General features: G+C 41.3%; 1 protein-coding gene across 14 annotated transcripts in view; it reads left to right on the top strand.

Moving 5' to 3' along the window:
- The window catches only part of LOC115787293 (protocadherin alpha-C2-like), a 195,950-nt gene that overhangs the window by 89,315 nt on the left and 91,586 nt on the right, over positions 1-15,049 (top strand). The window contains exon 1 of one of the 14 annotated variants that reach the window (XM_030739927.1): positions 253-3,327. The exons of 11 other annotated variants lie outside the window; for them this stretch is intronic. In XM_030739927.1, coding sequence (XP_030595787.1) covers positions 946-3,327 — 2,382 coding nt within the window. In that variant the 5' untranslated portion in view covers positions 253-945. Of the gene's footprint in view, positions 1-252; positions 3,328-4,351; positions 6,737-7,885; positions 10,268-15,049 lie in introns of those variants that run through there. 2 more of the 14 variants (XM_030739953.1, XM_030739928.1) reach the window with 2 other exon arrangements.

The following is a 15,049-nucleotide window of genomic DNA, read 5'->3' as shown; positions in this document are numbered from 1 at the left end:
TATATAAAAGGCGCTGCCAAAAACTGATTGCAGCTTGTTCCTTGTGACAGAAATGTTGTTTCTTACTCAAAATGACTTGATATCATTCACGAGAGATATGTTTGACATATTTTTAACAGATTATAGGTCAGCAAGTCATTTACAACAGTTTAAATATGGGCAATCATTTTCTGGCAATCACTTTTTGGCAGACGATCACTTTTTGGCACAACACCTGAAAGCTGTTTTATCACATTTAAGAAGGGTTTTCAACATTTCATTCAATTACTTTCATTGTTCTGCTTTTAGAAAGTAGGAAACGTGTATTTTATATGCTAATAGCAGTTTTCGCTATATTTTTACGGAGTAAAAATGTTTTCCATAAGGTACATTAATTCTAAGTCGGGCACCTTCAGCCGAAGTATTACAAACAGGCGAACCTCTGTTAAGAAAGAAAGAAAGAAAGAAAGAAAGAAAGAAAGAAAGAAAGAAAGAAAGAAAGAAAGAAAGAAAGAAAGAAAGAAAGAAAGAAAGAAAGAAAGAAAGAAAGAACTGGGAAAAGGGAAATTATGTTTAATGCCATTAAATTCCACCATAATATATAATGAAATATGATTATGTTCATCATTAATGAGAAATTGCTCTCCTTGGACTAATGGATAGTCGTTTAATTGTTCCTGTTCCTAGATGTTAAATGCAGTTATTTTACATCACCACATGGAGGCACTGAAGACCATGGTATCTAGATATTATTTATAAAGCCACAAGACTCCTCCCAAAAACAGAGGATGATGTTTGTCTGGGCTTTGTTACAAAGAGACGCAGGGCGAGAGAGAGAGGGCGAAAAATTATCCAACTGCTTTGTATAAATTGGAGAAAGTGGATTTTTGTGGTATCCTTTTCTCATAAGTATATGACGGTTGTGGGAGGACACCGGATGCGTGCCTCTTTGGGGTGGATTTAATAATGGATTTCTCAAGCCAAACGAATTGTGTCCGGGCTTATTTTGTGGCCGTGCTGCTGAATTCTTGCTGGGAGGCGGTGTCTGGACAGCTCTCGTATTCTGTGTCAGAGGAGGTAAATCCAGGGGCTTCTGTTGGAAATATCGCCAAGGATCTAAATCTCAATGTCCAAGATTTAGAGTCTCGTAAGTTTCAGATTGTTAGTGGATCACAAAAAAAATATTTTGATGTCAATCTAAAAACTGGTGTTCTTTATGTCAATGAAAGAATCGACCGCGAGGAGCTTTGTGGGAGGACTACAAAATGTACTGTCAACGTAGAGGCCGTGATCAACGACCCTCTGAAGCTTTATCGTTTAGAGATAACTATAAAAGATATAAACGACAACGCGCCGGTTTTCTCTGAGCAATTGCAATCGCTTGACGTTGCAGAAAGTACTTTGCCAGGAGTCAAATTTGGACTGATAGAGGCATCGGATTTGGATGTTGGTAAGAACGATGTTAATACGTATAGACTTAGCAATAACGATTATTTTTCATTAGAAATTCACAAAGGAGAAGATAGCGTGTCTGCTGAGTTAGTACTGCAGAAATCATTAGACAGAGAGCATGACTCTGTTATAACACTCACACTCACTGCAGTAGACGGAGGAAATCCATCGAAGTCAGGAACCTCGCAAATTATTATTACGGTTTTGGATACCAATGACAACCATCCGGTTTTCAGTAAATCTCTATACAAAGTTAAAATTCCTGAAAACCCGCTTACAGGATATACTGTGATCACGCTAAATGCAACAGACGTGGATGAAGGTTTAAACGGAGAAATAGAATATTCTTTGAGAAAAAAAGGCCAAGACCATATTTTGGATTTATTTCAAATTGACTCTAAAACCGGAGCGATTTTAGTCAAAGGCGAAATCGATTATGAAGAGAGTCCTGCGTTTGAGATCCATGCTCAGGCAAGTGACAAAGGCCAGCCTCCGATGTCTGCTCGTTGTAAAGTGCTCGTGGAAGTGTTGGATTTAAATGACAACGCTCCCGAGATCACGGTGACATTACTACTGAATACGGTGAAAGAGGACGCAGAAGTAGGTACAGCCATTGCACTTGTTTCTGTTTTAGACAAAGATGGTGGGGAAAACGGAGCAGTAAAAGCTGTAATTACAAATGAAACTCCTTTCAAACTGGACACAAATTATAAAAATTACTACTCCTTAGTAGTTAATGGTCCACTTGATAGAGAAAATATGGCCGAGTACAATGTCACAATAATAGCAACTGATGAAGGGTCTCCACCTCTCTCCAGCATCAGCATAATTAGTGTTCATGTTTCTGATGTTAATGACAACCCGCCTCGCTTCTCAGAGCCGCTACTTAATATTTACGTTAAAGAGAACAGTCCAGTAGGAGCAGTTATTAAAACTGTGACTGCAGCTGATCCTGATAAAGATAAAAATGGTCAGGTGACCTATTCGTTTATACAAGGTAGCAGTGACTCACAACCGTTTTCTACAATGATTAATATCAACTCAGAGACTGGAGACATAGTCAGCCTGCAGTCTTTTAACTATGAGGAGTTCAAAACATTCCAATTTAAAGTTCAGGCCACAGACTCTGGTGTTCCTCCGCTCAGCAGCAACGTCACTGTCAACGTTTTTATCCTGGATGAAAATGACAACAGTCCCACGATTCTTGCACCCTATTCTGAGCACGGCTCAGTTAACAGTGAGAGCATCCCTTATTCTGCTGAAGCGGGATACTTTGTGGCAAAGATCAGGGCTGTAGATGCAGACTCTGGATATAATGCGCTGCTTTCTTATCACCTGTCTGAGCCCAAAAGAAACAACCTGTTCAAGATTGGAACCAGCACCGGCGAGATCAGGACTAAGAGGAAAATGAATGACAATGACCTGAAAACTCACCCATTGGTGGTCTTGGTTTCTGATAACGGAGAACCCTCTCTGTCAGCTACTGTGTCTATTGATGTGGTGGTGGTTGAAAGCACAGCTGAAATCCAGACTCAGTTCAGACACGTGCCTATAAAGGAGGACAGCTTCTCTGATTTGAACCTGTATCTGCTGATCGCCATTGTGTCGGTGTCCGTCATCTTTCTGCTGAGTCTCATCAGTTTAATAGCATTCAGATGCCACAGGACAGACGGCAGTTTCAGCAGGTACAGTGCCCCAATGATCACCACCCACCCTGACGGGAGCTGGTCTTACTCTAAAGCTACTCAGCAGTACGACGTATGTTTCAGCTCAGACACACTCAAGAGCGACGTAGTGGTTTTCCCCGCCCCGTTTCCACCTGCAGATGCAGAGCTGATCAGTATTAACGGAGGCGACACTTTTACCAGAACTCAGACTTTACCGAACAAAGAAAAGGTAAGCGCATATTGGGCTTAAATATCTGTATGTTATTTATTCGCAAAACTGTGGTCCAGAATTGATTGTGAGTCAATCCAGTTTTACCCAAAGAAAAATTAAAAGAACTCAATTGCCAAGAAAGAAAAAACAATTCAAGTTAACTAATAAAATAAATTACTTGGCTCTATTTCGTTAAGCTTCCTTTAAAAATGCTGATAAAGATCTGGTATCTGTCTTTACTGACAGATGTGCAGATGTTGATTTTTAACGTACATGTCGCTCCACCAAGGTGTTGAATGGATGAATCAGTACATCCAAACCCGGAACAAAAAGGAAAATGTCTTTTAAACGACTAAACACTTGGTACTTATACTGTAAACAGTGTCTAACCAAACATGTGTTCTGATATTGGTTGATATTTGTGTTAAAAGTTACTAGGTTTAAACAATGCATATTCAATACAATTCCGAAGAAACGTCTTTGCACTTACTTTGTGTCGATTTCTAAATTATATTTTTAGAATGTATTGTTGGTCTAAATAAGGTGGATGCTGTGATATATGTTGCTGTGTGTTCACTGATTTATATTTGACACAAATCATTTAAAAAACAATGAAGGATATAGAAATCACTTAAAAAGTCAAAATGACAGCATGTTGTGGTTAATATTCCGCAAAACAGAACTGTTTAGCTAAAGAATGAAGGCGAAATTAAGAATGTGGCGGTAATACTAAGAATTTAATTTGCTGATGCTAAAGGTTCTTTAAAATACCCACACGGGGTCACTGTAGACCATCAGATTTAAATTTCCTCTTTGGTGACTAGGGCTCCTCCTAGATTCAGAGGATGACGATGTTTCTCTGGCGATTCAGACAAAGAGAACCAGAGGGGGAAAGACAACGACAGAGGTTACAAAAAAAACGTCGAGGCGATGCTTTGCGCTATTTCACTAGTTTAATTTTTTAATATTTTTTTTTGTTTGTTTTTTTGTTTGTTTTTTTACATTGTATGTGGGTTTATTTTTATGCCGGTTCTCCTTGAATGTAATAATGCTTATACCGGGCAGATCGAGCTCTGTGTGGATATATTTCGTCTTCGTGCTGCTGGATTATAACCGTCAAACCGTTTCTGGGCAGCTCTCTTACTCCGTCTCAGAGGAGGTGAATCTGGGGACTGTTGTCGGAAATATCGCCAAAGATTTGAGCATCAGTGTGCAGGATTTGGAGCCTCGCATGTTTCAGATCGTTGCTGGATCAAAGAAAAAATATTTCGAGGTAAATCTAAAGACTGGAGTCCTCTACGTTAACGAGAGAATAGATCGAGAGGAGCTTTGCGGTGACGAACCCAAATGCTCACTGAGTATAGAAGCTGTTATAAATAACCCACTGAAATTTTACCGTATTGAAACTGTAATTTTAGATGTAAATGATAATTCCCCATCTTTTCAGAGCACATCACAATTAATGAACATTGGTGAGAACACAGCAGCCGGAGCAAAGTTCCCCCTTCATCAAGCTCACGATGCAGACGTCGGTAGAAACGCTGTAAATACCTACAAGCTTAGTCAAAATGAACATTTTTCATTGGTTATACATAAAGGAGAGAGCGTAACTCCTGAGTTGGTGCTTCAGAAAGTTTTAGACAGAGAAAAACGGTCTGTGATTGAACTCACACTGACTGCCATTGATGGAGGAACACCTGCTAAATCTGGAAGTATGGCCATTATAGTTAATGTATTGGACATTAATGATAATGCTCCTGTGTTTAGCAAAACACTCTACAAAACAAGTGTGTCTGAAAATATTAAGATAGGCACGTCAATAATAACATTAAATGCGAGTGATTTAGACGCAGGACAAAACGGAAAAGTGCTATATTCATTCAGTGAAGTCGGTCGAGGAAAACAAACAGATTTGTTTGGTATAGATGAACAAACGGGAACTGTAATAAATAAAAAGAATATCGACTTTGAAGAAAATAATGTCTTTGAACTTCGAGTACAAGCCAGTGACAGAGCTTCTTCCCCCCTCGCTTCACATGCCAAATTATTGATTGAAGTTTTAGACGTCAATGACAACGCACCTGAAATTTCAGTCACATCACTGGTGAACACTGTTAAAGAGGACGCAACAATTGGCACCGCCATTGCTCTTGTTTCAGTATTTGATAAAGATGGAGGCAAAAATGGGATGGTGACCTGTAAGATTTCCGCCAATGTTCCTTTTAAACTACAGTTAAATTATAAGAATTCGTATTCGTTAGTTGTGGACGGTCCTCTTGACCGAGAGACTGCATCTCACTACAACATCAGCATCAGTGCCACTGATGAGGGCAGCCCACCTCTCTCCAGCACGAGTGTCACAACCGTTCACGTTTCTGATGTAAATGACAACAAACCTCTATTTATAGAAGATGTGATCAACGTCTATGTGAAAGAAAACAGTCAAGTAGGATCAGTAATTAAAACAGTGTCAGCAGTTGATGTAGACACTGATCAAAATAGCCATGTGACCTATTCGTTTTTACAAAGTAGCAGTGACTCTGTTCCGTTGTCTACATTGTTAAACATCAACTCAGAGACTGGAGATATAGTCAACCTGCAGTCTTTTAATTATGAGGAGTTAAAAACGTTCCAATTTAAAGTTCAGGCCACAGACTCTGGTGTTCCTCCGCTCAGCAGCAACGTGACTGTCAATGTTTTAATCCTGGATGAAAATGACAACAGTCCCACGATTCTTGCACCCTATTCTGAGCACGGCTCTGTTAACAGTGAGAGCATCCCTTATTCTGCTGAAGCGGGATACTTTGTGGCAAAGATCAGGGCTGTAGACGCAGACTCTGGATACAATGCGCTGCTTTCTTATCACCTGTCTGAGCCCAAAGGGAACAACCTTTTCAGGATTGGAACCAGCACTGGGGAGATCAGGACTAAGAGGAGAATGAGTGACAATGACCTGAAAACTCACCCATTGGTGGTCTTGGTTTCTGATAATGGAGAACCCTCTCTGTCAGCTACTGTGTCTATTGATGTGGTGGTGGTTGAAAGCACGGCTGAAATCCAGACTCAGTTCAGACACGTGCCTGTAAAGGAGGACAGCTTCTCTGATTTGAACCTGTATCTGCTGGTCGCCATTGTGTCAGTGTCCGTCATCTTTCTGCTGAGCCTCATCAGTTTAATAGCAGTCAGATGCCACAGGACAGACGGCAGTTTCAGCAGGTACAGCGCCCCAATGATCACCACCCACCCTGACGGGAGCTGGTCTTACTCTAAAGCTACTCAGCAGTACGACGTGTGCTTCAGTTCAGACACACTCAAGAGTGACGTAGTGGTTTTCCCCGCCCCGTTTCCTCCTGTAGATGCAGAACTGGTCAGTATTAATGGAGGAGACACTTTTACCAGGACTCAGACTTTACCTAACAAAGAAAAGGTAAGGATGTGAATGCATTAAATTTTTCCTGCTGTGCATATTATGTGATGGATGTAACTTAAAGTGACGGGCTTTCTGCTATGCTGCACAAGAAAAAAAAATGCTTCCGTTTGACTTTAAACATACTAAAATAATTGTAGTGTAACTAGCACTATTTTCTTTTACGTAGATGCGTTGTTCATCTAAATCACTGCTGTCTTCGGGTTAATATTTTAACATGCGGGTCACTATCCATGGTGCTGAACGCGAATGTCTGAACAATCTTTTTCTTGGATCTTTCCGGACATGTAGTACACTTATTACACTGACGCATACTTTATGCAGCTTTGAACATGATATTTTTCACAGTAGATTAAATCTCTTCCTTCAGTTAATTAAGTTGAATTTCAAAATCCATTTTATATATCAAGAGTTAAATTCTAATAGAGAACCGTTTAGACCAGTAAGTAATGCTTATTACTTGCAGAAAATTGTGGAATGTATTGAAGTTATTATTAGTAAAATTTTCAATCAATAAAGACATTGATGGATTCAGCATCCCTGTCTATGTTCTGAAATGATTTTTATGCATGGTAGGCCTACCGAAGACAGAAAAAATGGTTGATTTGCAGAATACTGAAAAAAAAAATCAAAATGACAATAAAACTGTGTGGAGTGCGAATTTGTGTCAAGAAGTTCTCTTGAATTTGAAAGCTGTACGTCACACAAAAAATTAATCAGCTGTTTCCTTTAATTAGTATCGATGTGAAAAGACTGTCCTAAAAAAAAATAATGATACAATATATCGCCTTTGGTAAATATGTCAGGGTGCATTAATGTAGGGGTAATTGTAATAACGTTTTTGAAGTGAGTGTAATTTTTGCAAGTGTCCACATGGGGACATTGTGGACCATCACATTTCAGTTTTTTCTTTGGTGGTTCGGCGCTCCTCCCAGATTGAGAGGAAGTTGATTTTTCTCCGGCTATTCAGACAAAGAGATTTAGAGAGACGGAAGAGAACGGAACACAACAGTAGTGTTGTTTCTAGGAAACCAACCAAATTGAACGTTGGTTCAATTGGAATACTGGGTTTGATTTGCTTGTTTTTTTTTTTTTTTTTTCATGTTTAACACCGGATCTATTTTGTGTCGCTTCTCGTTGAATGTAATAATGAATATACCGGGCAGATCGAGCTCTGTGTGGATATATTTCGTCTTCGTGCTGCTGGATTGTTACTGGGAAACCGTTTCTGGGCAGTTCTCTTACTCCGTCTCAGAGGAGGTGAATCTGGGGACTGTTGTCGGAAATATCGCCAAAGATCTGAGCATCAGTGTGCAGGCTTTGGAGCCTCGCATGTTTCAGATCGTTGCTGGATCAAAGAAAAAATATTTCGAGGTAAATCTAAAGACTGGAGTCCTCTACGTTAACGAGAGAATAGATCGAGAGGAGCTTTGCGGTGATGAACCCAAATGCTCACTGAGTGTACAAGCTGTTATAAATAACCCACTGAAACTGTACCGTATTGAAATTTTAATATTAGATGTAAATGACAATTCCCCAACATTTCTAAGCACGTCACACGAAATGAACATTAGCGAGAACACAGCAGCGGGGGGAAGATTTCCCCTGCATCCTGCTCACGATGCAGACGTCGGTAAAAACACCGTGAGTAGTTACAAGCTTGGTCAAAATGAACATTTTTCATTGGCTACACATAAAGCAGAGAGTGTAACTACTCCTGAATTGGTGCTTCAGAAAGTTTTAGACAGAGAAAAACAGACTGTGATTGAACTCACACTGACTGCCATTGATGGAGGAACACCTGCTAAATCAGGCAGTATTACTTTAATAGTAAATGTACTGGACATTAATGATAATCCTCCATTATTTAGTCAAAGTTTGTACAAAGCCAGAGTGTATGAGAATGCTAAGATAGGCACATCAATAATAACATTAAATGCAAGTGATTTAGATGAAGGGCAAAATGGCGAGGTCCTATATTCGTTGAGTGGAGTCGGTCGAGGAAAACAAACAGATCTCTTTGCTATCGATGGAAAAACTGGGACAGTAACAAATAAAAAGAATATTGACTTTGAAGAGAATAATGCTTTTGAACTTCGAGTACAAGCCAGTGATGGAGCCTCTTCCCCTCTCACTTCACATGCCAAATTATTGATTCAGGTTTTAGACGTCAATGACAATGCACCTGAAATTTCAGTCACATCACTGGTGAACACTGTTAAAGAGGATGCAACAATTGGCACCGCCATTGCTCTTGTCTCAGTATTTGATAAAGATGGAGGCAAAAATGGGATGGTGACCTGTAAGATTTCCAACAATATTCCTTTTAAGTTAGAGACGGACTACAAGGATTCATATTCATTAGTTGTGGACGGTCCTCTTGACCGAGAAAGTGCATCTCATTACAACATCAGCATCACTGCCACTGATGAGGGCAGCCCACCTCTCTCCAGCAAGAGTGTCGTAACAGTTCATGTTTCAGATGTAAATGACAACAAACCTGTATTTACAGAACATGTGATCAACGTCTATGTGAAGGAAAACAGTCCAGTAGGATCAGTAATTAAAACAGTGTCAGCAGTTGATGCAGACATTGATCAAAATGGTCAGGTGACCTATTCGTTTTTACAAAGTAGCAGTGACTCAGTGCAGTTGTCTACATTGTTAAACATCAACTCGAACACTGGAGATATAGTCAGCCTGCAGTCTTTTAACTATGAGGAGTTAAAAACTTTCCAATTTAAAGTTCAGGCCACAGACTCCGGTGTTCCTCCACTCAGTAGCAACGTGACTGCCAGTGTTTTTATCTTGGATGAAAATGACAACAGTCCCACGATTCTCACGCCCTACTCTGAGCACGGCTCTGTTAACAGTGAGAGCATCCCCTATTCTGCTGAAGCAGGATACTTTGTGGCAAAGATCAGGGCTGTAGATGCAGACTCTGGATACAATGCGCTGCTTTCTTATCACCTGTCTGAGCCCAAAGGGAACAACCTGTTCAGGATCGGAACCAGCACCGGCGAGATCAGGACTAAGAGGAGAATGAGTGACAATGACCTGAAAACTCACCCCCTGGTGGTCTTGGTTTCTGATAACGGAGAACCCTCCCTGTCAGCTACTGCGTCTATTGATGTGGTGGTGGTTGAAAGTTCAGCTGAAATCCAGAATCATTTCAGACACGTGCCTATAAAGGGGGACAACTTCTCTGATTTGAACCTGTATCTGCTGGTCGCCATTGTGTCAGTGTCCGTCATCTTTCTGCTGAGCCTCATCAGTTTAATAGCAGTCAGATGCCACAGGACAGATGGCAGTTTCAGCAGGTACAGCGCCCCAATGATCACCACCCACCCTGATGGGAGCTGGTCTTACTCTAAAGCTACTCAGCAGTATGACGTGTGTTTCAGTTCAGACACACTCAAGAGCGACGTAGTGGTTTTCCCCACTGCATTTCCACCTGTAGATGGTGAGCTGATCAGTATTAACGGAGGAGACACTTTTACCAGGACTCAGACTTTGCCTACTAAAGAAAGGGTGAGTTCATTAAAATGTGTAACACCTCTACTGTTGGTTTATTGTGCATCGTGTTCTATAGCTCAGTCTAGACTTCTTTCCAGTTAATGTTTTTAACAGAAAATATGCAAAAACCCACATAAGAATGGTCTCTTTTTGTCTGATATTAAATTGCAATAGGAGTTGTGTTTTAGATTATTATTTTTTTTTTTTATCAAAGTCAAAGTCAAAGTCAACTTTATTGTCGAATCTGCAATATGTACAGGACATACACAGGATCGAAATTCCGTTACTCTCAGACCCAATGGTGCAACAATAAACAGTAGACATTTAACTAACAAATAATATTAGCATAATAAATAAAAAAGAAAAATACGGTACCATCCTAATTGTAAAATATAAACTATAGCAGTATAAATTTAAACTATAGCAGTATAAATATATAAATATAAAAAAAATATATATATATATATACACATACATACACACATATATATATATATATATATATATATATACATATATATATATATACATATATATACATACATATATACCCACGTGTAGCGGTCCTGGCATTGATATGTAGATAAGTGGCATATGGAATGAATAAAGTAGATGTACACAGTATATATATATATATATATATATATATATATATACAGTGGTGTGAAAAAGTGTTTGCCCCCTGCCTCATTTCCTGTTTTTTTGCATGTTTGTCACACTTAAGTGTTTCGGAACATCAAACCAATTTAAATATAGTCAAGGACAACACAAGTAAACACAAAATGCAAGTTGTAAATGAAGGTGTTTATTAGTAAAGGTGAAAAAAAATCCAAACCATCATGGCCCTGTGTGAAAAAGTGATTGCCCCCCTTGTTAAAACATACTATAACTGTGGTTTTTCACACCTGAGTTCAATTTCCCTAGCCACACCTAGGCCTGATTATTGCCACACCTGTTCCCAATCAAGACATCACTTAAATAGGAGCTGCCTGACACAGTAAGGTCCACCAGAAGATCCTTGAAAGCTACACATCATGCTGAGATCCAAAGAAATTCAGGAGCAATTGAGAAAGAAAGTAATTGAGATCTATCAGTCTGGAAAGGGTTATAAAGCCATTTCCAAAGCTTTGGGAATCCAGCGAACCACAGTGAGAGCCATTATCCACAAATGGCGAAGACATGGAACAGTGGTGAACCTTCCCAGGAGTGGCCGGCCGCCCAAAATTACCCCAAGGGCGCAGCGACGACTCATCCAAGAGGTCACAAAAGACCCCACAACAACGTCTAAAGAACTGCAGGCTTCACTTGCCTCAGTTAAGGTCAGCGTTCATGCCTCCACCATCAGAAAAAGACTGAGCAAAAATGGCCTGCATGGCAGAGTTCCAAGAAGAAAACCACTGCTGAGCAAAAAGAACATTAAAGCTCGTCTCAATTTTTCCAAAACGCATCTTGATGATCCCCAAGACTTTTGGGACAACATTCTGTGGACCGATGAGACAAAAGTGGAACTCTTTGGAAGGTGTGTGTCCCATTACATCTGGCGTAAAAGGAACACTGCATTTCAGAAAAAGAACATTATACCAACAGTAAAATATGGTGGTGGTAGTGTGATGGTCTGGGGCTGTTTTGCTGCGTCAGGACCTGGAAGACTTGCTGTGATAAATGGAACTATGAATTCTGCTGTCTACCAAGAGATCCTGAGGGAGAATGTCAGACCATCTGTTCATGTTCTCAAGCTTAAACGTACTTGGGTTCTGCAGCAGGACAATGATCCTAAACACACCAGCAAGTCCACCACTGAATGGCTGAAGAAAAACAAAATGAAGACTTTGGAGTGGCCTAGCCAAAGTCCTGACCTGAATCCTATTGAGATGTTGTGGTATGACCTTAAAAAGGCCGTTCATGCTCGAAAACCCTCTAATGTAACTGAATTAGGACAATTCTGCAAAGATGAGTGGGCCGAAATTCCTCCAGAATGCTGTAAAAGCCTCATTACAAGTTATCGCAAACGCTTGGTTGCAGTTGTTGCTGCTAAGGGTGGCCCAACCAGTTATTAGGTTTAGGGGGCAATCACTTTTTCACACAGGGCCATGATGGTTTGGATTTTTTTTCACCTTTACTAATAAACACCTTCATTTACAACTTGCATTTTGTGTTTACTTGTGTTGTTCTTGACTATTGTTTAAATTGGTTTGATGTTTCGAAACACTTAAGTGTGACAAACATGCAAAAAAACAGGAAATGAGGCAGGGGGCAAACACTTTTTCACACCACTGTATATATATATATATGGAGACCCTGATATTGACAGTAAAGTGACATGTGCTCTGCATTAAGGCTGATGCTAATATAAACGGTATTGTAGTATAGACAGTAGTGTAAGTGTAACAGTAGTGCAATTATAAACAGTAGTGCGATTATGAACAGTAGTGTAATTGAATGAGCACATAAACTTGAGTTGAGAGAATAACCAGTTCTTAATGAGTTCAGTGTGAAAAATGGTATGTGAAAAAGTGTGAAAGTTTGTGTGTTAAGGCAGTAAGAGAGGGAGGGAGGGGGGCAGAGCAGGCAGAGAGTTAAGCATCCTGACTGCCTGATGAATGGAGCTGTCCCTCATTCTGCTAGTTCGAGCCCGGAGACTCCGCACTCTCCTTCTTGATGGCAGCAGGCTGAAGAAGCTGTGTAGTGGATGTGTAGGATCACCCGCCATGCAGAGGGCTTTCCGAGTGAGACGGGAACTGTGTAGGTCATGTAGTGAGGGAAAAGAGGTGCCGACGATCTTTTCAGCCGCTCTAATGATGCACTGGAGAGTCTTACGGCAGGATGCAGTACATGCGCCAAACCACACTGTGATGCAGCTAGTCAGGACACTCTCGATGGCACCTCTGTAGAAGGTACACATGATGGGGGTTGGAGCTCCAGCTCTTCTCAGCTCACGGAGAAAGTAGAGGCGCTGGTGAGCCTTTTTGGCCAGTGATGATGTGTTCTTGCTCCAGGACAGGTCCTCTGAGACGTGCACTCCCAGGAATTTGGTGCTGCTCACTCTCTCCACAGTAGTGCCGTTAATGGTCAGAGGAGCATGCTGGGTGTGCATCTTCCTGAAGTCCACAACAATCTCTTTTGTCTTCTCGACGTTCAGAGAGAGATTGTTGAATCCACACCACAGGGCCAGGCGGCTCACCTCATTCCTGTATTCTGTCTCATCGTTGTTGTTAATGAGGCCCAGCACAGTCGTATCGTCTGCAAACTTGAAGAAGTAGTTGGAGCTGTATGATGGTGTGCAGTCATGTGTCAGCAGGGTGAATAGAAGGGGGCTCAGCACACATCCTTGGGGGGCCCCCGTATTCAGTGTAATGGTGTTGGATGTATTACTGCTGACCCGTACTGCCTGTGGCCTCCCGGTCAGGAAGTCTAACAGCCAGTTACACAGTGAGGTGTTCAGCCCTAGACTGTTAAGTTTAAGAATTAGCTGTTGGGGGATGATGGTGTTGAATGCCGAGCTGATGTCAATGAACAGCATTCTGACATAAGAGTCCTTGGTGTCTAGATGAGTGAGGGCTGTGTGGAGGGCGGCGGAGATCGCATCGTCGGTCGAACGATTAGGCCGATATGCAAACTGGAAAGGGTCCAGGGAGGCAGGGAGGATGGATTTGATGTGTTTCATGACTAGCCGTTCAAAGCACTTCATCGGGATGGGGGCGAGTGCCACCGGACGGTAGTCATTTAGGCAGGAGGGTGATACCTTCTTTGGGACAGGGATGATGGTAGTAGTTTTGAAGCAGGTGGGGACGAGATGTTAAAGATATCCGTGAAGACAGCTGCAAGTTCCCCTGCACACTCTCTCAGCACACGGCCAGGTATGTTATCGGGACCAGTGGCTTTCCGGGCGTTGATCTTGCTGAATGATCGCCTTACACTGTCTAGAGTCAGTGTCAGCACCTGTTCACTGGGAGTGGTGGAGGATTTCTGTGCAGGTGTGCTATTGTATGCCTCGAACCAAGCAAAGAAGTTGTTCAGCTCGTTCAGTATAGAGGTTGTGCTGTCACAGGTTTTTGGAGCTGGCTTGTAGTCTGTGATGGTCTGTATTCCCTGCCACAGACTCCGTGCATCCTTGCTGTCACTAAAGTGATGAGCTATTTTCCTGGAATACTGCTTCTTGGCCTTCCTAATGCCCCGGGATAGGTTGTTTCTAGCTATCCTCAGGCCTGCCTGATCTCCTGCTGCGAAGGCAGAGTTCCTGGCTCTCAGGAGTCTGTAGACCTTTCCTGTCAGCCATGGTTTTTGATTTGCCCAAACAGTGATGGACTTGAGGTCAGTTACATCGTCAATACACTTGGTGATGTATGAACAGATGGTATCTGAGTACTCCTGAGTATCTGTGGTGTTGTATTTGGTAGCAGCTTCTTTAAACATATTCCAGTCCGTAGTGTTGAAACAGTCCTGAAGTGCCTCTGAATACCCATCCGGCCATACTCGTACCTGCTTGCAGACTGGTTTGGTGACTTTAACCAGTGGTCTGTATGCTGGCATTAGTAGAACACTGATGTGATCATCTAACCAGTTATAACTAACTGGTTAGAAATGCTGTAACATTATTAATTTGTGCAACTACAATTTGTGAGACATATTTTTTGTTCCATTTTAATCCATTAACACATTTCACCTTACATTGTACTGCAACTTAGTGAACATCTTTTTCTTTTAGACACTTTCCTTTAAGTACGCAGTATGTAACATTTTCCCTCCTGAAGAAAAGGCACTGTGCTCTCCGTGGTCCTGAAACGAGAACAAATTTAC

Source organism: Archocentrus centrarchus, chromosome 10 (assembly GCF_007364275.1).
Source record: "Archocentrus centrarchus isolate MPI-CPG fArcCen1 chromosome 10, fArcCen1, whole genome shotgun sequence".
Lineage (NCBI taxonomy): Eukaryota > Metazoa > Chordata > Actinopteri > Cichliformes > Cichlidae > Archocentrus > Archocentrus centrarchus.
This window is presented reverse-complemented; position numbering and strand designations above follow the sequence as displayed.